Source organism: Psittacula echo, assembly GCF_963264785.1.
Source record: "Psittacula echo genome assembly, chromosome: 4".
NCBI lineage: Eukaryota > Metazoa > Chordata > Aves > Psittaciformes > Psittacidae > Psittacula > Psittacula echo.
In genome coordinates, this window is record NC_137738.1 from 97389808 (window position 1) to 97414286 (window position 24479).

Genomic DNA, 24479 nt, shown 5'->3' on the forward strand with positions numbered 1-24479 from the left:
TGTTCCCGCGCGACCGCAATTTTTGAGAGGACAGAGTGGCTGCTGGATCGTTCGTTTCCCTCGCCTTTGCTGTGAGGCCTTGGTAGCTGGTGAACTCGGTGGCCCCGCGCCTCTCGGGGCTGTAACCGGGATGTAAGTTTCTACCGATGCCCTTTCCCCCCCCCCCCCCTTTTCCCACTTCATTCACTGAAAGTGCCTCAGCCTTTGCTTCACCAGCGTCCCCTCGCAGGCGGGCAGCTCTGCGGTAGGGCAGGCTGCAAGCCTGGAGCCGGGGTGGTGGGCCCGCAGTCCTCAGCGGCCAGGAAGAGCCCTCCAGAAGGCTTCTCGCCTCACAGGGGATCAGGGAAAGCTCGATTTCCGTCTATGTGGTGCGTTCTTACCGCTGGTTGGCATTAAGGCGGGAATTTTGAATGCTTGTGCTCGAGACGCCTGTGTGTCCTGTTACCTCGCTTTTAGGCAACCTCCCGTGTTTGTTTTCATTGAGGGGAAGGACACACGCATAAATGTAAGAGTTTGAGGAGGAATCTGTAAATGCTGAAGTATGCCACTGCTGTGCTTCGGGTGCTCGGGTTTAGAAGCAAAGCTGAGACAGGCGTTGGGGTATCGCCGTAGCACAGAGGGAGTGGGAGAGTTACAAACGTGTTGAGAGCTTTCTTTTTCTTTCTCTCCCCATTTTTTATTTATTTGTTAAGGGCTTCTGCGTTAGACATGAAGTATATGCTTGGCAGTCTTTGCAGATTACCTTGGCAATGGGTGGAAGCATATCTGTGTGAAATTTCGCCATTAAATGTATTCTGTAGTTATGTTCAAGTAACTGACTTACTTTTCTGTGTGAAAAACTTTGTAGGGTAAAATGCAGACTTAAACACAATTTATAAAACGTAAGAGCTATGTTTTATAAAAGAACATACTGGCCCAGTGAGAAATGGGAAGGTTTTTGAGTTTGTATTTCCTGTCAATGATCTTGTAATAGCATAATGTCTTCAGTGACTTCAAAGTTCAGTCTTCCTACTTTGGAAGATACCATCTCTAAACACATCACAGGTTTGTAATGAACAAAGCTTCTCAATAAAATCTGAGTAAACAGTTCACTCCTATTAAAGGTAGTAGAGCTGTTTGTATAGAGGATCCAGTTCTAAGTATTTTACAAAATATGCTCAAAAAACCAAAGACTAGTAGGTCTCACAGGCTTTCATAACTCTGCCTTAGATATATACTGAAAGGGGCAAGGAAAACTTCTGTCCTTAAATAACAATATTATCTCATAATGGGGAAAAATGGTCTTTTTTTGTAGTTTTCAAATTTTTATACTTATTTATATTATTTCTAGTGTATGTCTTTTAATTAAGTAGTGTGTGACAGTCCATAATAATATTTAGTAACCAAGTAATGCAAGGGATTTTTAAGAATTTGTGTTGATGCAGACTGGCAGGAACCAAATGCAAACATTAAGAAAGACATGTCCCTTTTTCTGCTAGGTGTTCTCTTGTTAAATCTCACTGAAGCTGAATATCACACTTGTCTCTTGAGGTTTTTGGCCTCCACTGTGCATCAGAGAAATTGACCATCCTGGACTTCAAGAAATTGTGCCACGTATTTGCATGTTTTATTTGTGTTTAACGCCTTTTATGTGCTTTAGATGTAGCAATAGGAAAAGCTATACATGTATGCATATGACTAAAATCAGGTTAAGTGACTGTAGTAGGTAAATGGATTAGAGAAACATGATTTCTGTTGAAATTAAATCTTAACGTGAGAACTTAACAACTCAGAAACAACCTTTCTGAATTTCAGCTGCCTTGCTTTAAAACAATTCTAAGCTATAAAGCAACATACCCTATAAAGACAGGCTTGCTTGTTCCGGCAGACTCATGTGAAATGTGGAAGGCTGCTGAATTTAACGTGGCGTTCTCACTAGAGGCCACAAGGTGGCATAGCTCCCCGGATGTCTTAAACTGATCTCCGAGCACGGGCAGCTGCCCTATCCAATCACGGTTTATTCAGAGGAGGATTTTGTTTTATTCTGAGTACGCTGTATTTCCAAAATCAGAAAGAGAGAAATACAAAACATTCCAGATTTTATTTGATTTTTATCTTCTAGTATTGCGGGAGAAGAAGGAAAAATAGAGAAATAAGCATCAGACAAACTTTGTACAATAAGACAGTGCAGGAATAGATGGATATCGTGAGGGGGAAAATTAGAGTATATGCTAGAGGCCTTGTATAGAACTGGCAAGGTATGAAAACAAGAGTAATGGAAAAGAAGAAAAAACCTAAATCTGGTAGTGTGGTAGCATAGAGAACAGAGGTATAGAAGTAATGTTAAATAAGAGACAAAGAAATATACCACCTAATGGGTGTAGTTTTTCAGCTGGTGCTCGTTATAGGTAGTGCCAAGCACACCATAACAAAATTAGATGGTAATAAACATACATGCTGCTGTGTTTCTGCAGTCACGCCATTATAAATGGCAAAATGCTAGCTGAAAAGGACCTGTGGAGGTCATCAGTGCTGATTCCCTGCTCAGAGTAGGACTTCCACACCAGTAGTGGATTAAACTGGTAAGATAGTGTGCTGGCTAGATGTTGAAAATCTCCAAGAATGGAGATTCTGTAACCTCTGGACAACCAATGCTGCTGTACCCCTTGTCATTTTTTTTTGTGAAGCCCAACTTGAATTTCCCAAGCCAGAATCCGTGGTTGTTGACCCTCTTTGTATCATCTTGGAATACTAAGGAAAGTTCAAGTTTTGTTTTCATAGTAAGTATTCCTCAAGTAGCTTTAAACTATTTCTGTTTGAACAGAAACATCTTAATGTGAGTCCTGCCACTCCAGATCAGGAAGTAATTCCCTCAAGAGGTGTGGTTTTCCTTGTTTTCCTTTTTTTTTTTTTTTTTTTTTTGCACAAAGCTTGGATTGTGCATGTGCAAGAGACACACGCAATTTGGAAATGAATGACTTGCACACATACACTGAGTTTGTTTTTATTTATGTTCAAGATATTAGCAATGAAAATGTACAGCCCTAAGAAGGTATTTAGTAATAAACCATCTGTGAACTGGAGTCACTACACACTTTGAAGGCTTGATTGAAAGTGTTCTTGGCTCAAAAGTAAAACTGGTGATTACTAAATATTTATTTTCTGAGCCTCATGTTCATGATATACTTTATACTGTATACTGAAAGTATTTTATTTTGCTTGGTCTTCACAGCTTAAAGGGTCATCCTGACAGCAAAGAAGCTACAAAAATGGGAGTGACTAATCTGTGGCAAATCCTTGAACCTGTGAGACAACCTGTCAACTTGACCAGTCTCAAAGGAAAAACACTTGCTGTTGATTTAAGCCTGTGGGTCTGTGAAGCACAGACTGTTAAAAACATGATTGGAGTAGTTACCAAGCCACATCTGAGGTATGGTATCCACATAAATTATTGTAGCCAGAAGTCTTGTAGCTGTTTAGGTATGACAGTTACTCCAAATTTAAGACTACCTCCAAAATCCATGTGAGTGTGTTGGCTTGTTATCACTTGTGCTGTATATGTAAAGGGTTTGAAGTGAAGATGCAGCCATAATGGCTGAATTCAGCTTAATGCTTGGGTGCAAATATAAGTTCTTGGGCATAGCCTACATTATCTTGAGGCCTCAACTGTGGATAAGGATGACAGGGATTTAAGCAGAACCATATTTGTTTTACTGTGGTATAGCTCTGTGTGATACGCAGACTATCAAGGAACACAAATCAATGTGTTATTCCTGTCTATCTCTGAAGCTGTGTGATGGAAAGTAGTATGGGAGTTTAAACTGTTTATTGCAACAGCTTGGATGCTAGTAAATTCAGAGCATAGTGACAGCCATGCATGCTCTATCCTGATCTGGCTTATAAATTAAAATTCTAGTTAGACACCATGTGGAATTAAATATGTTTAAATCATTCTTCAAGCTTATGAACAATCTTGAAGGGTACGTATATTTTTAATTTAAATGAATCGCATCTTAAGGGATGAGCAAGTATAAGCAGCTGTATCTTCAAAGCACTCTTTTCTGCAAATGATGCTGACAAAAAGAAAAATGTATATTATATATATTTATATATATTATATATATTTATATTATATATAAATATATATACAAATTTTCATAAATGTCATATTATTAGTTAGGTCAGGAATCTCAAGTTAGTGGCTGCTGTTAGATGTTCCTGTGGCTTGTGTTGAATTCAGTTGATATGAAATGCCAGCATCTTCTGAGAATAATTTCTTATAATGTTGTGCTTACGACGCCAAATGGATAATTAACTATAAAACTTGAAGCATGACCAAAGTCATTACTTCCCTCTGACAGGATGTCCTGTGTGCAGTGGAATGGAAGCATCAGTCCAGATCCCTTATGCAGTCTTTCCAAAGGAAGGCAAACAGATTTCTACAAAAAAAAAAAAAAAAAAAAAAAAAAAAAGTTTTCAGGCAGTTAGAAATTAAACTGTTTTACTAAATATTTCACAGAAACTTATTGTAAGTGATAGATTTTTATATCATTTATGAAAACAGAACTAGCCTCAACAGATCAGCTTATTCTTCTTTACCAATAGCAAATGTACAAAAATTAAATCTAGACTAATGTCAATCAATGTGATATAAATGTTTGGTCTGCTTCTTTTGAAAGATTGATACTGGAATTATGGGAAAAAGTATACGCTTTCTGATATTAACTGCTCTCAATTTTGCTGCTATAGACCAAATAGTTATTATTGTTCTCTTGCAAAATTCTGTCCATCAGTGATGCTGGTTTGCATATGAAATAGATTGGCATGGTAGTGGTACCTATAAGTCTGTCTAATAACACAGTATTCAGTCACTTCAGAATCTGATGTACTGGTATTAATAGATTTGGGATAGAAATTTGATGCAAAAGAATCAGTGTGGATATGTGTTCAGGAGCAGACTTTGGGTATTTATTTGTTTTTTATTAAGCCTTTTATACTTGCTTACATTCTTGTTCTTGTATGGTATTTCCTTGGGAATTTTGTAAAGCTGTTACAACTTCATAGTAAAAGAACGTCAACCAAAGGCAGGGATATAGATAAAAGGTTTGTTAGCTTGAGGGTGAGGAAATCGTAAAAGATGGAGAGAAAGCTAAGATTATTCCTGAGGTAGGTTGATTAATTTAAGGGAAACATCTGAAGAAATCAGGCTGTACTAATTCTGCAGCTTACGGAGCACTTTGCTTTATTGCAGAAACCTCTTTTTTCGGATCTCTTTCTTAACATCAATGGGAATTAAACTAGTGTTTGTCATGGAAGGAGAGGCCCCCAGACTGAAAGCAGACACATTGAGTAAGAGGAATGAGATGCGCTATGGACCTTCAAAGAAAGTTCGAGCTGCAAAAACAGGGAGATCTGTATTTAAAGCCATTCTGAAAGAGGTGAGTAATTGAGGCTGTGTTTCAGTATTTTTAATATGATAGGGAGAAATGTTAACCAAACTGAATACAAAAGCTTCCCTGTTCAACAGGGAACGCATACCGCTGAAATTGGGCCTTACAGCATCTGTTAATTGCTCTTGTAGAAGAGGGACAATATCAGGATAATTTCCTTGTTTCATGTTTGTGTGCATGTTATGCTGTAGTAAGCCATAGTCATAATTGAGTGTTTTTTGAAGAAATTCAACTTTCTATTTCTTTTATAGTGTTATAATTGATACTTTTTTTCGTAGATTGGGGTGTATGTAAAAACAGGAATGTCCACAACACTGTTTTGTAACAGAGATCTATGATTTGGAAAACTAGCTGAATAGATAAGAGGATACACTTGTTGGAAACTTACTGGATTTGGCTAAAAGGAAGATTTGTATAGTCACTTGTATAGATGATTGCGACAACTCTGGTTGCAGAGACCTCCTATTCAGTAGTTTTATTCTTCATTCTTTCTTGCAGATATTAAATAATTTTTGTCTATATGAAATTTTATGAAATAGAATTTCTAAATGCTCATGGCTTCAAGAGATTGAATTTTTTACTGAAATTTGTAAGTAATATATATATTAGTATTTATCAGTATGTCTTATACTGTGGTCCAGTTTTACTAGACTGATAGTACTCTACTTTCATGCTTGATATTCCTGGGGAGTCTGGTGTCTGTTGAAAGATGTCTGGGCTAGCCCAGTATTACTACTTGAATAAACAGCTTTGCTTCTCATAGGTAAATATTCCTTTGTTACTTTTCTTTTGAAAACATCCTAAATACCTATTTAAAGTGTAAATGAGTAACCATTAATCATGCTGTGTTTTAAGTCCTGTAACTTTACTCTTGGATATTTCTTTCAACTGTTACAGTAGACTATATTTCTCCTGACGTACTATTTGTATTGATGTAGTGTTCTATAGACAGTGCAACAGTAACAAGTTTTGTATACACTCTAAGAAAATGCATGCTAATAGGTGGATTTAATTCAGCATTCAATCACTCTGCTTTTGGATTTCTTCTTTTAGTGTCTTGAACTGCTGGAGTGTTTAGGTGTCCCTTGGGTTCAAGCTGCTGGGGAAGCAGAGGCAATGTGTGCCTACCTAAATGCAGAAGGACTTGTTGATGGCTGCATTACCAATGATGGAGATGTCTTCTTATATGGAGCTCAAACAGTTTATAGGAACTTTGCAATGAACGCTAAGGTAGTGTATCTCATCCTGTTCTCACCCTCTCTTTAGACTGTTCCCGAAAGTGTAAAGAGAGAGAAGGGATATGAAATAATTACTTAGATATTATTGTTTCATAGATGAGTTTCTCTAAAGTAGTATGTTTAAGACACAGACTTTTTGTTTGGTTCATTGTCAATTTGTATATTGAATGTAAGAGCAAAACTACTGTATTAAAGAATACTTAGGTTATTGTCTGTGTTTATAGTGTCTAGTGATGCATAATATAAAGAGATGTAGCAACCTTTGATTCTCACCCCCTCTCCAACCCCATCCCCCTCCCCCTATTTTCTCCTCTACAGTGGAGGATTTTAGTGAAGTAATTGCTTCCTATAAATTTACCATTAGGTCATATGGGAGTGATCAGCCTCCTGGGTCTAATAAGTGTTCACATGCTTGTGTCTTAAAGGTTTGTTTTATTATGAATATACTTACAATTAATAAAATTAGTCTCCAATTGAGCATGAATAAGATTTGATTGTACATTTATGTCATAATCAATTTATGACACTGAGCGGAAGTGTTCATTTGTTAGGAATGTATTTTTCCAGACCTGGCGAAAGGCAACCCCAAATTTCTGTAATTTATATTTTTTCTGTATATCATAGAAAGGAATGCATATGTTCTGTCTAGTAAATTTAACAAGAAAGTGGAGGAAAAATTATATAGGGGTTGGAATTTTAAATAATGTTCAGTTGAAGGGCTTGTTAAGAAAATGCTCCAGTAACAGGAGAAAAATCAATAGCAAAAAAGCACTATGAACAATTAACTTTTAAAAAAATCAAGTAGTTAAAGTTGATGGATGATGACTTGCTTTGATGGCACTGTGTTTGGGTTCTGTCTTGACCTGGTATGCTGTGTCATTTATCACCAAAAATGAAGGTGGCCTCAGTCTTTTAATGTGCTGTTCCTTACCTAAGTCAACACACACAAAAAAAAATGTATGTATTTGTATGGCAGGGGCGTCTCTTCCAGAGCACTGGATTATTTTGGGTTGTTGGCATGTGTGGTGTTTTTATTTTGCTGGGGGAGGGGGCAACAGGGCATGGAAGCCATGTTCTGTGTTTCGATTCATGTTAATCTTGATTTCATGTTGTTGTGTTTGAGTCTCTCTACCCTTCAAAGTTTCAGGAGTTCCATAGCTCATGTCTAATATTCTAGGTAATATTTTAATTTTTTTTTCTTTTTTTATTCAAGTAGCACATTGAAATGTTTACATATATTTTAAAAACTGCAGTTCCTGAGATGACTTGCACAGCCAGTAATACTGGATAATGTTAGTTTTGCCACACTTTTTCTACAGGTGGCAAACAATAAAAACACCCCTTGGCTTGTTTTAGTTTTTTTTAACAGTTGATGCCTATACCTAAAACATGAAATTCCATAACTGTTGTTGTTCATGTGTTGTCCCTTAATAACTATAAATTTTAATTGATGCTTATTTTTTTTTCTCTCAGACCCATCTTAGGGGATAGACCCATTTACTGCAGATGTGGGTGAATAGGGGTGGGTAAGCAATCACAACTGAATGTGACTCAGGCCAATTCCTTCCCTATGTTACAGAAATAACACGTGCAATGAATTTCTCTTGCAGGATCCACATCTTGACTGTTACACAATGTCGTCTATTAAGGAGAAGCTTGGTTGTGACAGAGAGTCTTTAATTGGGCTAGCTATTCTTCTGGGTTGTGATTATCTTCCAAAGGTAAGCAATATAATTATTTTTTATTAGGTACTTACACTGCCTTGAAAATCAGTAAACTATGTCAAGGGTGATGTGTTCATGCTGACAAAACTGTATGCAGTGCATAATTACTGAGTTCTAGTTGAAGAAGATGCTTGGTAAGTTGCTGTAAATTTTATTTGTGAGGGCTTAAAGATAATCAAAATGGTTCATGTATATTAATCTTTCTAAAGCTGTTATGTGTTATTCCAGACTTGGTCTATAACTGAAGACAAAAGTTTAGCTGTTGATAACACTGAGCAAAGTTGTGAAAACTCAATTGTTTGTGAGGATGCTTTGTAACTGTGTAAGTACATCCCTGGCAGAGTAGCTATGGAAAATGAGTTTTGTCTATGGTGCTTGGAAAACTTAGTAGTGATTGTTTTAGCCTGTAGTTATTAGTGTTGCCAGTTCTGGATGCAGTTTTGATGTATCTCCTTTTAGTTCTATTGTTTGTAAATATATTATTTATTGAATAAGTCACCTACTTGAAAGTTTGCCTAATGAATGAAGTGAGAAATACCTCACTTGTTACTACTTCACTGTTTTTTTCTGCGAGCTCTGGAATTTTTGGGGTCTTTGAATAGAAGCTGTTGTAATGGCTGTTTGAAGTGGAAAGGAAGTAGGATGAAACTTGATTTCTATACAGTTCATTGTACAGTGACTTTGGGCAATGGTTGCTCCCATTCAGGCTTGCAGTGTATATCTAGTTATGCTTTAAATATATTGTATTCCAGTTTGATAAATCTGTCATTTTAAACTAGCTGATAATGCTGAATCTCTATTTTAATTTTTTCTTGTAAGACTTATTTCTGTTATAGAAAACTTTAAATAGTTGTTTGCCATTATTATACATTTATTTTGTAAGAATTATGGTAATAATAGGGAGCTTAAAAACCTAGTGACTAATAAGTGGTTATTGTAATGGAAGTAGCAGTTCCCGGCATGCCAGGTTCTTGCATAGTCCTAAGGTGAAACAATTATGTAATGTCAGGTAGGTATTTTGAGTTACTGCAGCCTAGTAAAGTGGATGATGATGCATGAGCAAAGTGGATGAAGATAGAAACTTCTAACGAAAGCTGAATTACAGGAATGCGTTGGGATGGGGATTGGGAACAGAAAAATGAGAATACTACTCTATAATTGTACTTTGTTAAACATATATCAAGCTGATGCTTTTGTTGCAGAAGCTGACTCTCTACCCGAGTGTCTGGCTGCAGTCCAATGAGAACTCCTGATTGGTTTTGAATGTACATTTATTTCACATGGTTGCATAATTCAGTTTGCCATTACAACTGAAGAAAAATAAGATACAGATTTATTTGTAATAATGCTGTAGAAAGCACACTCAATACAATCTTTTTAGTCAACTATACTGATTCTTGGCAAAATAGGATTACGATTGAAAGAGTAACTGGAAAAGCAGTATGTGCATTTTAAGTCATGAAATATTTTGAGTTAGAAGGGACCTTTGAAGCTAGCCCAACCCCGCCTGCCATGAGCAGGACATTTTCAACTGGATCAAGTTACTCAGAGCCCCATCCAACCTGATCTTGAATGTTTCCAGTGATGGGGTGTCAACCACCTCCCTGGGCAACCTCTTGAATGTTTCACCAACCTCATATAAAAAAAAAAAACTTCTTCCTTATACCTAATCTGAATATTTCCTCTTCTCAGTTTAAAACCATTTCCTCTAGTGCAACAAGCCCTACCTCTCCTAAAGAGTCAGTTACCATCTTTCTCATAAGTCCTCCTTAAGTCTGAAAGGCCTCAATAAGGTCTCTCTGGACCTCCAGGCTGAACAGCCCCAATTGTCAGACTGTCTTCGTAGGAAAGGTGCTCCAGCCTTTGGATCATTTTTCTGTTCCTTCTCTGGTTGTTTTGAATCAATTGATTTTCACTCTTCAGTATGTCTAGGAGTGTCCTGGTTTTGGCTGAGATAGTTTATTTTCTTCCTAGTAGCTGGTACAGTGTTTTGGCTTTAGTATGAGAATAATGCATATAATACACTGGTGATTTAGTTGTTGATTAATAGCGCTTACCCTGACCAAGTACTTTTCAGTCTCTCATACTCTGCCAATGAGGAAGGAGCACAAGAAGCTGGGGTAGAGCAGAGATAGAACACCTGACCCAAACTAGCCAAAGGGGTATTCCATACCACAGCATGTCATGCCCAGTATATAAACTGAGGGGAGTTACCTGGTAGAGACTGATCACTGCTCTGGTCGGACTGGGTATTGGTGGATGGGTGATGAGCAATTATATTGTGTATCACTTCAATCTTTTTGTTTGTTTACACCCACACCTTCTTTCCCCCCCTGCCTTCCCCTCCCATTTTATTATCATCACTGTTGTTATTATTGCTGTATTTTATTTCTGTTATTAAACTGTTCTTATCCCCACACATGAGTTTTTACCTTTTTTTCCTTCCCATCCCACGCAGGGGAGGAAGAGATGAGTGAGCGAATGGCTGTACAGTACTTAGTTAAACCACAGCAAGGGGTTACTACAAAGTTCTGGATTTCAGTCTATAAGCTAGGTTCCAGAAAAGGAACCTCCAAGGCTGGTTGGACAGGGCTCTAAGCAACCTTATCTGTGTTATACTGGTAGTACAGTGTAGTATGTCACCTTCTCTGATGTTAGAACTTGGTTAAAGTTTATTTTTCTCAATTTATTCTTAACACCTAGGATAATTTTTTCAGTTTTCTACTTAATGTTATGAAGGCAGTTTTTATGAAAATCTGAATACTTTTCTGGTTTTCATTAAATAATGTTTCATATTTCTGTTTCTATAGGGCGTTCCAGGGGTTGGGAAGGAACAAGCTTTAAAGTTAATTGGGACTTTGCGAGGTCAAAACTTATTGCAAAGGTAAAATTAAAATTTAGGTTGTATGGTGATGTACTTTGATTTTATTCAAACTTGCAGGTATGTACTTCAGCTCCAAGGTAGTTTGTAATACTTTAGTTTGAGGGGGTAAGAGGTTACCATGTTCTTTACTTTACATTTGCTGAATGAATTGTATTTTACTAAGCAAGCTTCTTAATTGTTTCAAACATTAGCGGGTTCCTAGCTCTTGAGCTAGCAGATATATTCTGATATATTGGAAAGGAAGTCATAGGGACTGATGAGAGACTTTCGCTGGTTTTAGTTGGGTTGTGGATCAGGACATGAGATACCAAAGGCTTTCTTTGTTTGTTATCATAATGTGTCTGTCTATACTAGAAATCCAACAATCATATAATGTACTGTAAAAAAAAGTCATTGTAGAAATTCCATTTTCATTGTAAAAAAATAAAAAAGAAAAAGATAATCCCTTTAATTAGAAAACTGCTTCTTTGATAGATCCAATATTTCTAAATCCTTTTAATATCATCCTTTTAGGTTTGAGCAGTGGAAAGAACAATTTCAGTATGATAATAATCCACCTTTAGTTGTTAAAAGGGTAATACACTGTTCTGAGTGCCATCATCCAGGTCAGTTTGAAGAGCAATGAATTTTATTTCTAGCCTGATTATTTACTCTTTGTTCTGGGGAGGGGAAAGGGATTGGTTTATTTTGGTCTGAGGGTATTTTTATGAATAGCATTAAAAACTGCTTGTCACTCAGCTTGTGGGCTGTGTTCCTGTTTTCAGTATTATTTATGTGTATCTTTATGTAAATAATTTGAGGCTGGGCACCACCTTTCTTCAAGTATGAAGGTAGTTGGTAGCAGATGCAATGTTACCAGAATGCTTTTATGTGTTCCCAGATACTTGCCCTTTTAATACTATCAATGAAGAAAGTATGCTATACTGACAAGCAGCTGTTTCCTTAGTTGCTTAAGTTGGTCTTGCATCAAGAGGACTGAATCCATTAGCATTGCTGGGTTTTGCTGCAGTGTCTTCTTAGAAAGACATTAATCTTAAGGAACCTCATTTTGGTAGCGTCTTTGATCAGTGAACTTGTTCAAACCCATCACTTGGAGAAAGAAACGCCTGTTTCAAATAGGTTACTTCTATTTGCCAGTTTGTCACAGACCACTTCTGTAGTCTTGGGTAATAAAGTTTTCAGTGTAAGGTCTGAAACTGTTGGGGAAAATGTTTTACAAAAAAATGAGAGCTTGATTGTATTTGTTAGTTTTCATTGTAGATATATAAATACAACTAGTGCACTCAGATCATCTTACAGCTAGTATTCATGTCAGATTCATACCTGTTCTAAGCTTTTGTATATTTGGAGATTTTGGAAACCTTTTTTTGCCTCACACTTGTGCCTCTGCTTCTATAGGATCTTACAAGGAACATGGGCACAGTGGATGCAGATTCTGTGAAAGCACTAGATACTGCAAACCCAATGACTCCAAATACTGCTGCTCTTGTGAATGGCATCAGTTAGAGCGAGTGAAACAAGCAAGTGCAGTGGAGGACAGTATCAGAAAGTAGGAATCTCTTAAAAATTGAACTGCTTTTCCCTGCATTTTTTCCATTTATATTTGGTTCCTAACATATTTGTTTTACCTGCAGAAAAGCTAACAGTTGTGAGGGCTTTCCATTCTCTCAGGTAACAAACAAGCATATTTAAAGATTAAGTATTTTTCATCAATTACTTGAAATTTCAGTTTTCTGCTTTCTCTTAAACTGCCTCTTTTTGTTTTATCTCAAGGTCATCCAAGAATTTCTTGTAAACAAGAATAAATTAATCAACATAAAGGAATGTCGAAGGCCGAATTTATTGTCATTTCAGGTATATAACAAAATACTGGACATTCAGCTGTGTAATTCTTTATTATTAAGTATTAATATTTTTATTAGTAGGGCAGGCATCTGTGATTTTGAACGTCATTGGTAATTTTACTGGAAATAAGAATTAAAAAATCTTGCTACAACTTCTTAATATACTTCATCTTTCTGAAAGCCTAATCAGTTGATGTGAACAGTATGTAAAAAAGCAGAATCATAGAAATATAAAATGGTTTGGGCTGGAAAAGACCTGTTCATCTAGTTCCAACCCTCCTGTAGTGGACAGGATCAGCTCCCACTAGAAAAAGAACTCTGAAAAAAGGTCACTTGTGCTATTGGTTTGGTTTTCACTTTCCAGTATTACTAGCTACTACATAGGTATCTAAGCATGGTACCTAATAGAATAAGAAACTTACAGTTTGGAGTGGGATTTTTTTTTTATTTTTTTTTTTTATGCTGACAGATATTTGCTTCTGAGAAGATGGAATGGAATAAACATTACGCTTGTAAGAAACTGTTAGTACTACTGACATATTATGATATGATCCAGAGAAAATGTGGATACATTGATTCAAAACAAATGCAGGCGATACGGTAAGGTAGCTTGATTTCTGGAACTTAATACGTTTTCTTCTGCTGATGAATGGAAAATCATGGGGTTTTACCTCCTTTACAGAAATACAGTGCTTTTCTTCCATCTCTGTTTCAAGCTGTATGCTCGTTTTGAATAGAGATAAAAATTTAGATCAGAACTCCAATTCTTACACTACTGCTGCACAAAGTAATACATACAGCAGTTTCATTTCATTCTAACTGACAATGTCTGCTTTTTCCTATGCTTACTGTCTGTTCTCTTTCTTTGGATCTACACATGAGATTTAGCAATATAGGACTGATCCTCTTCTCAGGTTCTTAGCAGAAGTTTAATTGACTTCTGTGATTCAAAATAAGGGCCTAGGCTTAGAAATTATCATCTGCAGATTCAGTCATGGTCTCTGATTTCTTATTGAACCTACCAACTGCCATTGTACTGTGTGTTTGATAAAATCATTGGCTTATGCTTCTATGCTGCTACCTCTTCTTCTCAAAACAACATTTTAATTCAGGAGTGCTGCATTAAGGAATATAAAAATGGCCAAGTATGCTGTTCCTAAAAATGGTTATGCAGGGAAGAAGAGAAGGTAATTGTGTGATTACTTTCCCCAGAATATTTTCCCATCATCGAGGATTCTGTTAATCAGGGGTTTTCCGAGCCATAATTAGTATCTGCATATGCTACCAGACCTCTAATGTGTATATATATATATATATATTTTAATGATCTAATCTTCTTAAACTTATGTAAATTTCCATAGTCTACAGTGCCTGTTGGCAAATCTCAACTGCACTGTGTGAAGGAAATTGTGACTTACTTTAGTATCTGATAATCTCTGTTTCAAAATGAAACCCAAATTCCCTCTTTCCCTCCAAATTCATGTATTGCAAGAAGGTAGTAGATTTTCCATATTCTTTGATGCTGTTCAAGATTTTATAGATCTTAATTTTGGGGAACAGAAGTACAGTCTATAGCAATGTGATAGTATCTCTTCTGTGTTGATGTGTCATAGTTTGTTAAATTGTTATTTGCAGAAAAGCTGTTCTGTTCAGTGCTACCTTTAAAACAAGTGAAGAGACTGGTTGGGGGCTGCTTTTTAAGCAGATTGGGTAGATGAATTGCCTGCATTTACCTTGATGGGCAAATTAATTGGCATACTCTAACACTTTCTAGTGTTTCAAGAGTTTAAAAGACAGATAATGCATGCTCTAGAAGATTTCTTTTGTTAAGAAGTGTTTAAAAATGCAGTAATGATTCGGCAGGAGCCTCTTTATATGCGGGATACTATTAAACTGTGTAGATAATGCTCTTAGTGTAGATAATGATTTTAGAAAATCTCATAAGGACTGACTGTCCCTGCTCAGCTCATGTATCTTCCTTCATGCTCTGATGCAAAAGATATAAATGGCCTTGTCTGGTCATTCAGAAAATTACTGTCTGTGACAACAGCTTCTCTGGGGATTTAGAATCGCAGAATCATTTAAGTTGGAAAAGACCTTTAAGATCATCAAGTCCAATCATTAACGCAGCACTGCCAAGTCCACCACTAAGCTATGTCCCCAGCTGTCACATCTGCACATCTTTTAAATACCTCTAGGGATAGTGACTCCACCACTTGCCTGGACAGCCTGTTCCAATGCTTGACAACCCTTTGCTGAATAAATTTTTCCTAATATCCAATCTAAACCTCCCCTGGCACAACTTGAGGCCATTTTCTCTCATCACCTGGTACTTGGGAGAGGAGGCCAACACCCACCTCTCTAGAACCTCCTTTCAGGTAGTTGTAGGGAGCTTTGAGATCTCCCCTGAGCCTCTTTTTTTCCAGACTAAACAACCCCAGTTCCCTCAGCCACTTCTCGTAAATCATCTGCTCCAGATCCGTCACCAGCTTTGTTGCTCTTCCCTGGACATGCTCCAGCACCTCAATAATCTTATAGTGAGGGGTCCAAAACTGAACACAGTATTCAAGGTGTGGCCTCACCAATGCCAAGTACAGGGGGGCAATCCTAGTCCAGCTAGCCAAGCCATTTCTGATACAAGCCAGGATGTTCTTGGCCACCTGGCCACTCTGCTGGCTCATATCAGGCAACATCCCCAAGAGGCCCAAAATTAAAGTGTGATGAAGAGTACCCACATCCAAGTCATGAGCAGCTAGTTTCTCTGGGAGAATGCTGAGGGAAGAAGCATCAAAGGCTTTGCTAAAGTCTAGGTAGACAACATCCATAGCCTCTCTGTCATCCACTAAGTGGGTCATCTTGTCATGAAAGGAGGTCAGATTAGCTAAGCAGGAACTATCTTTCAGGTAGGTTAGTTGAAGATAGCAGACTGATGTTCGTGCAAGTCTGCATTACGGTTGTCTGTCGCAGAATAGCTTTTTGATTTCTTGTTATGCTCTGGTGAGCTGTATCATTTAAAAAAAGAGAAATGTTTCAGTGCTCAATTCTAGACCCTAAATTATACTGTGTAACTTATGTGAAGAAGTAGTGTATTTTTTAAAGGTGTATTTATTTTACTATTACAAGAATTTTTTTTCCTCTGAATCATTACAAATTAGACCATTAAAATATATTTAGATATTTTTCATTTCCTGTTTAAAAAAAAATCTTTTAATGGCCTTTTTGTTCTTGCAGGATAGTCAAGACACGTGTTAAAAACAGAATTCCTTGCTTTGAAATTGAGTGGCAAAAACCAGGTTGGTCTGTTTCTATGTACATTTTGGAAAGAAACTTTTAATAGAAAAAGAGCATGCTTTAAAGAGGGGAGAAGATTTTGATGACATTATGAGGCAAAGAAACGTGGGTTGGATTGGAAACTGTTCTATGAAAGCAATAGAAAATATGCATCAAATTTCACATACTCTGAAAGTAAAATCAGTGCTTAAAAAAAAAAATCTAGAAAATATGGGACTTTATCTTCAGGTACTTCTGGTACATTTTAATAAGATCTGGACTCTATTAAAATACAGAATCTTAGTTCACTATAAATAACCTGAAGCTGTGTCTGTTTCCTAGCTAGGTATTTTTCTGTGCTGACAAACTTCTACCCTTAATGTGCCCAGAAAACTAGCAAAAAGAAAAAAGCTTTACTTGCAGCTAAATCTCAAACATTGTGCTATTGACCTTTTTACATACCTTCTTTGTACTTAAATCTTTTGTTCTTTGTTTCTCTTACTGCCTACTTGATAGGTGTGTATATGCATGTCTAATGTACATTCATTCATTTTTTTAGAACATTATGTTGGTGCAGAAGATGAGCCTGCAGAGCTATTTGTAGTCACAGTGGAAGAGGAGTCTTTGTTTCAGGCTGCTTATCCTGATATTGTTGCCCTTTATCAAGTGGAAAAGTCAGAAGTTAGGAAAAAGAAACAGAAAAGTAAGTCCAAAAGCGTATTTCTGATGAACTTCTGGGTCTTAAGTACATGAAGCAAAAGTAACAAACATTTGTCCCACCATTGAACAACATCATATTTTGTCAAGATTGAGGTCATATCTTGCAGGGACTGTGCTTTTATCTTATCATTTTATACTTGTAATACTAGGAAATCTGAACTGTGGTTGGTACACCATTTTGATATGCCCTTTTTCCCTTTTATTTTTTTCAGATAGAAAAGACAGACCAAAAGAAAAGAAATTATCAAATGTTTATGATGAAGTTACCAATCTTCTGTCTCAAATGAATTTGAAAGCCAGATGTGGAATTCTTCCTGTGCAGGATTCCATGTTGGATAGAAAAACTCCCCCAGAAGATCAGCTACACCAGGAAAGTACTGAATCAAAAGATACAGTGTTAGCTGCAGCTTCCTGCATATCTACTGTTCAAAAGCCAGCATCACCAGCTGTTCTTCCTCTGACTGCATCACGTTACTCACTCTTACAGAGTACAATGGCTGACTCATCTGTATTGCCAGCACAGTTTACTAAAAGTTCAGGGATGTCAACAGCCTTCTCTATAACATCTGGTCTACAGCTGAGCAGTACTGATTGGGAAGGAACCTTCTTCAGTGGTTCACCAGCACATGGGGGTGATGCCCAAGATCCAGCAGCTAACTTAACTAGATGCATAGAACACTCACATCCACTGGATCATGAAACAGTCAGAAATAGGTCAGAATATTCTGATCCTATTCAGTCTGATCAGCATTGTTTGGATAGTGCAGATGATTTGTTTTTGAATGATGCCATGGGGCAACTTCAGAAGCAGTCTTTAACTGAGCAGATACTTAAGAAGACTTCCATGCCATCGAAGCCTTTGTTGTCTGCAGGTATAATGCAACTGGAGCCTTTGAAATGTTTTAAACAAACAGAAGAAACATTGAATCTTGATGAAGATTACATCCCCTTGTCATGTCAGTTAAATAAAGTAGTGCAGGAAAGTAAAAACGTGCTATCAGAAAACCGCACAAAGGATTCCAGTGTGCACATTTATCAAGATAAGTACAAAAGAGCTGACAGCCTGGCTGGAATGATGCAGAAAGGCCATAATATAAGCAGTTCAACATCTCTAGCCCTCAGCGGGCGAACAACAGAGACGCTTCATCTTGGGTGTGAAATGCTTCAAGTGTCTCAAAAGCCAGCAGATGTTGTAACTGGCTGTCACATTGAAAGAGCTTATATTCAAGCTACTTGGAAAACTTCTTTTAAGAAGAGTGTGTGTCAGAACAGGTGTTCTTCTAGTGAAGACAGTGATGATGGGAACATCAATAAAAATCAGATTCATGAGCAACAGAAAAGGCAGCTGAACCATGGTCAGTTTAAAAAATGTTTTACAAAGAAAAGGAGTAACATTGTTTCTGGCAAAAGAACAAACAGTGACTCAGCCCCTATAATTGAAGGGAAGGAGAAACCAACCACTTCAAAAAAAGATGGCAATAGTTTCTCATTGCAAGTAACTCCAAAACCATCCTCTTTAAGGGATGTCAATTGTTTCCAAAGTCCAGAGCAGCCATTTGAGAGGTTGGGTTCTGGCCCCGCACAGCAAGCCAAAGGTGCTGTTCTGTCTTACGCATGGGCAGACAGTCCCCTTCCCCTGTCTGAAAGACTAAAAGGAAGAATCCAAATCAGTTAGGTTCTACATAAAATACATCTTGCTAACAATGAACTCTTAATCTTCAGTTCTTACAAAGTTCTTTCTCGAAGCTTCTGCAGTATTATCTGTCAATTTTAAGTGGACACAGATTTGATGAATAGGAAGTGCTGTGAAACACCACATACTGGACCTTAAGTTTGAAACCAAAATGTTAGCAAAAGTCCAGATAGCTGAGTATAGGCAAGTACGAATTATTCTGGACTTGATTACATGCTGAAGTTGATACATAAGTATCAGCATATAGTATACAAGGCAACAAGGAGGTTTATATAAGAAATAAGGGGTTTTCCACTGATTTTGTGTACAACTATTAGTCCTGCTTATAAAAAGACTTATTAAAATAGTGCTGGCACTGCTGTTGAATATTCTTAATAAGACAAAGTGATAACAGCTCTTTCCAACTGAAATTTTCCATTCTGCTCCATTAACTTAATTTTGCTAGTTTTAAAATGGGTTTTGAAATCCTGGGATGCTGGTTGTATTGATTATCTCTGAAGGACCAGATAGAGAAACACAGCAGATGTACCTTGCAGGGTAGCTAAATTTATATCTGCCATGCCCTATAATAAACTGTTCTTTGAGTGTGCGCATCTTCCAAAGAATGGAATAAGCAGTGTAAGAATATTCTGGTTTTGTAGCTGCCAGGTCTAATACGTAAGGAAATTTGATGGCTGTTTTAATCAAACATTTATCGTTTGCAGCATTTTTTTCTTTAATAAGATATGAAATACCATCCAAAGCTCATACCAACTTACACTAGAATGAAGGGTAAGTTACAGAAATCTAATGATGATATTGCAGACTCTTCAAATAATATGTAAATGTTTGGTTTAAAAGGCGGAAGTTGAATACAATTACAATTTTGAAGGTGTGCTTCCTGCCTCTTTAACATAGAAGCAATCTGCTCATACATAAAAAATCTTGTCTTCAACAGCGTATTAGAAAATGCCTTCTTGCCTGTGTTTAGGTGCTCATAACTTTTTCTACGGACCAACCAGAAGGAAGGCCACTCTTACCAAGGTATAACAACAGAAATTTAGTATATCCATGCCTTAATGAAAGTTTTAATTGTTTCTTCATAAAGGCCAAGGCTTAAAAAGTTAGGAAGCTAAATTCCAGATGTGCTTAAGGGAAGGTATAAGTAGCCTATAGAGAATACAATCTATAATTAGCCAAAATGGTAGTTTCTTATTTCCTCTGTGGGCAGATGGAGAAAGCTTATTTATAGTTTATTTTCCAAATGAGAAATATATTATGGAAATGAGAAAAATCCAAAGTATTTTGAACTTACTTTCAGTTTTGAAGATGGTCTCTCTCCTCTGGAGACTCTTAATCACCCAGATGGTGTGAGAGGGTAGCTAGAAGAACAAAGTTTCTAAGGAGAGTAAGAGTAGCAAGCACCTGGGAACTGTAAATTGAGAGATTTTGTTTATGCAGTGGTCAGTAGTGGAGAGATCAGACCATTGTTTTGTGAAAAAAACAAGATTCTTTGTTGTGTATGATTCTGTTCTATGCTCCTGATTTTGAATACTGAAAGCTGGAATCAAGAGTTTGAATTTTCTTTAATAAAAGTACCAACATCATGTGAATGACTTGTCTTTGTTCCCTCCCAGCATACGGGAATGCACTCTTGTTGGAGGGATCATACAACTTCAGTGTGTGTTCCTGTGGTTTATGGTTTTCTTTTCAACTAGGGGGCAGGAGTGGTCATTAGAGAGTTTTTTGGTTGTTTTTTTTAATCTGGCTGGGATGACTGCTTTAGTGGATGATTCACTGAAAATACTGTGCCAGAATTATGACAAATTTGGTTTTTGGATGATAGAAACCAGAAATTAGATGTAAGATATTGAGAAATCGTGGTGGGGGGGAGGGGCAGGAAAAGAGACTTGCTGATTATCACTACAGATTGACTTGGTTTCATAAGTACAGTTCAAACATAAAAGAAAAAAAAAACTTTTTTTCATTTGCAGTGCATCTCAATTTTGGGCAAGTTTTCTGCCACTACTTCAGAAGCAGCAACAGAGGTGAAAACAACTGTATAAGATGCCCTCTCTTATGTAGACCAGCCTGAGTACTTCACCTGGTTTGTGGCTCATCATATCTGCATCCCCCTAGCTTGACTGATTCCTTTAGAAATATAGAGGAGATCCATGGGTTCTGTCTTAGCAGGATAAATGCCATTATAAATATTATTTCCACTTAGGTGTCATCTACTTAGGTGTCACAAATATATTTAGCATAGCTTAACAAAGGAAACACTTGGTGTTACTTATGATTGTAACTTGCAGTTTCAGGTCCCATGAGGAATCAATGAGAAAGGAAGATAAATACTGTGTATGTGGAATGTATACATAGAGAGCTAAGAAATACATAATGGAAAAAAGAAACAACCTATCCCTCAGTGTCTATGTATCACACTATCAAGCTACACATGCTCATTTTTTCACTGGAAAATATGATTGAAATATTCATCACCATGTGTGAACATGCCTATCAAAAGGAAAAATTTGTTTTCATTGCTTTTACCAATTTCTACTTCTTATATAGGATTGGTGCCTCTTTTGCTAATTAGCAGAGGAATTTCCTAATTTGAGAAAGGGAGTCATTGAACTTTGCAGATTTGCACAGCCTTGCTTCTGTGCTCTTATGCCAAGAAAGATTCTTGAAAATACAGTGGTGAAGGAGACTAATGGCAGCTGTTACTTGAGACAAGATAGTCTTTTCATGTCTAAAAAGGTGTCAAACCCTGCCCTGTTATATCAGCAGATAAAAAGAAAGTGGTTAGAATATTATTGAGAGTTGTTATAAACCAAAGTGCTACTGACAAAACAGTAAACTGGGTGCTAGATTTAGCACTTTTTTTCTTCAGGAAACAAAACACTTTAACTGTTTCAAGAAAACAAAATTACGATGGGAGACAGAACCAATCTTTGCAGTTCTTTTGGTCATGTATCCTGCATTATAGGTGCATTAATACTGAACCTAATTTAACTTGGTAAAATTAATCACATATAAAACTTTAGAAGTTCTGTAAACCCAAACCTTGCCTCCACCCCCATCCCAATTTGCCTTGACAAAATTTGAGAGATTTTGTCACTTCAAAAACCAAGCACAGCTGGAAAAAGGGACATACCTTTGAAAATTTTGCTCCATAAAAGCAGCTGCTTTGACTAAAATTCCACCTGGTGGATATTTAAAGTGAATTAGCTGCCTGACTAAAATACAGTGAAAGAAAAGAAGCTAACTAGGGATATTTTTAATGCTAAGACGGTGTAGAAATAGTAGTATTTTAGCATTATTTTAATATCTTGTTTTAAAATGCAGTTTGCTCTGCTAGATCACCCCCTCAGCCAAGCTTGAAGACAGGTTAATTCTTGACAAAGGCTGGATCCATGATAGGGTATGGATATTTAGGACCTGGTGGGAGGAATTGTGAGCATGGTCTGCTTTGGATAAATTTGTGGGCAAACTTACTAGGTGAGCCCTTACATGCAGTCTTCCTCCATCCCAGCGTGCCAGTGCTGCCCTGACAGTAACACCGCATAGCAGAGACAGACAAAATATCCCAAACCCTATAAACTGTCCAAGTTTTATCTGCTGCAAACATGAAATTTGTAGCCTTGTTTCAGGTCAAATTCAGGCTGTCTTCCAGTCCGACATGGAAGCCAGGTCTCAGAGCAACTTTAGCCTTTAAGCCTCTCTGTCACTCAGCCCACTGCGATGTGTTGTAGATGTTTTCTTTGAATCTTTTGTGCTGGTGAGCTTAATCCACTGCTTGATCTGCAGCTGAGTGGAAAAGAGCGCTGTGCTCAGGCTCAGATTGCCCAAAGCTGAGCAAATTGCTCTGGGACTTATAGCCACATGCACACCTACTGCATAGGGGTTCTATAAGACTTTACACAGACTAACACATTGCTAGTTTTCATAATTATTGAATGGTCTCTTTACCAAATAAGACCTGCCAGTCAGAAACGTGGAAGATGGTCTGTTTTCTTCTAATTAGTTACAGGGCTGATGAGAAGCTCTTACTAAATAGATAATTTCAGTTGGAAAAGGTGATTGATTGGAATAACCTTCTGGGATAGTTAGGCAGCTCTGCTTTCGTCCTCCCCATGTCTGGCTCCTACCATAATTTTTAGTAAGGCACATACAGCCCAACATCTACTTTTGCTTCTCTATTACCTTGTTAAACTGAAAGTACTGGGTCTACAGCATGGTTCCAGATAGGTTTGCATTAGCTATATATTTATTTTGAACATCATGAGATGTGTGGGATTTGTAGGTGTTCTTACGATCGAGTCTGAATGAAGGTGATGGGATTGTGCCCACACATCTCCAAGCACAAATACAGCTTTATTCTTGTGTCTGCTGATGTGTCATCATCCAAGAGGTTGTCACTCTGCTTTCTGGACTTCCCTTTGTTTACCTTTCCACAAATCCCGAATCTTACTGCTTGTAGATTGCTTAGAATTGGCAAGATAGACACTTGGGGAAAATTTTAGCCTTCGGATTTTTGTTTGTGGTTTCTAAAGAAATGCCGTTTTCAGTTGATTTCCCCCCAGTTTTACTGTCAGTTACTAGCTGTTAGGGTTGTTAGTACACTAACTGTAAAAATTCATTGAATATGTTACTCTGTTTTTCTAGGAATAGTCATTTTGTCAATACTAGAAGAAAACATGACAATAATCACATGGTTAAGAAGTTCTGAGATATAATATTGAAAGCAGGCAAGATTCATAATAACATTTGCCTTTTTTGTTTGGTTTTTTTTTTTTTTTTGTTGGTTGGTTGGGGTTTTTTCCAGCTGCAAAGGCCAAGTTTGATTCTATTTACCAAAAACCCCCTTATCCAGCACCATCTCTTCCAGCACCTCCCACAGTGTAGTCTCTGATTTTAGTGGTTTGGAAGGTGGGCTGGAGAGTATCCCGTAATAGTTGATTGATTTCCATATAACAGCCTTATGGATTTCATAGATATTTTTCTAAAAGCCACTAATCATTTTGCTTGTTCTGTTATCTGTAGCTCACCACTGAGGTCTTACAGAGAGGACATTCCTCTCCCCATATTGATAATTTGGAGAATATAACTGTGTAGATTAAGCATGTGGCTCTGGCACTGAAAGGGTTTGAATTTGTACACAAAACTGAAAAATTCCTTCAAGAAAATTATATTCCTTCCAATAACAGTAATAACAGTGGTGTGTACCTTGTGGCAGCTTCTTTGTGATAGCGTATCTATCTTGTAAGATACCAGCAACTTGATGTTTAGGGTTTGGCTTTTGTTTGTTTGTTTGTTTTCTCATTAAAAAACCAACCAGGGCATTCTCACCACAGAAGCCTAAGACTTGGAACTGCTTTGACAGAATGGTGAACGGGGAAAAGCTTTCAAAGCTGTAGAGTCCTCTTGGTGTGACAGCCATGTAGGTATCTTTGTAAACCTGTATAGCCTTCTTGTATGAAGATATGCCCCTAGTTTGTATATTGTGTTTAGGTGATCATAAAACTCAAAACATGACCCAAGTAGGTGACTGTGGAAGGATGAATGTTTCAGAGGGGAAATGTATCAAAACTTTGACCAACAGAGCAAGTGAGGTACAAAGTGTCCCTGATGCAGGTAGAAGTTACCAGCACAGATGTTCTGGGGAGCCTCTCCAGACCCAACCAAAGACACCTTC

At 37.3% G+C, this 24479-nt stretch overlaps 1 protein-coding gene across 1 annotated transcript; it reads left to right on the plus strand.

The window, feature by feature from the left end:
* The first annotated feature begins 58 nt into the window (after window positions 1-58).
* Window positions 59-19130, plus strand: GEN1 (GEN1 Holliday junction 5' flap endonuclease). The gene is made up of 14 exons (XM_080615618.1): window positions 59-132; window positions 3212-3409; window positions 5231-5417; window positions 6483-6659; window positions 8278-8388; window positions 11202-11275; window positions 11789-11880; window positions 12674-12824; window positions 12910-12946; window positions 13049-13129; window positions 13589-13719; window positions 16351-16412; window positions 16949-17092; window positions 17322-19130. The coding sequence occupies exons 2-14, from the start codon at window positions 3249-3251 to the stop codon at window positions 18782-18784; spliced, it is 2871 nt and encodes a 956-aa protein (XP_080471744.1). The 5' UTR covers window positions 59-132; window positions 3212-3248; the 3' UTR covers window positions 18785-19130.
* Window positions 19131-24479: the final 5349 nt, after the last annotated feature.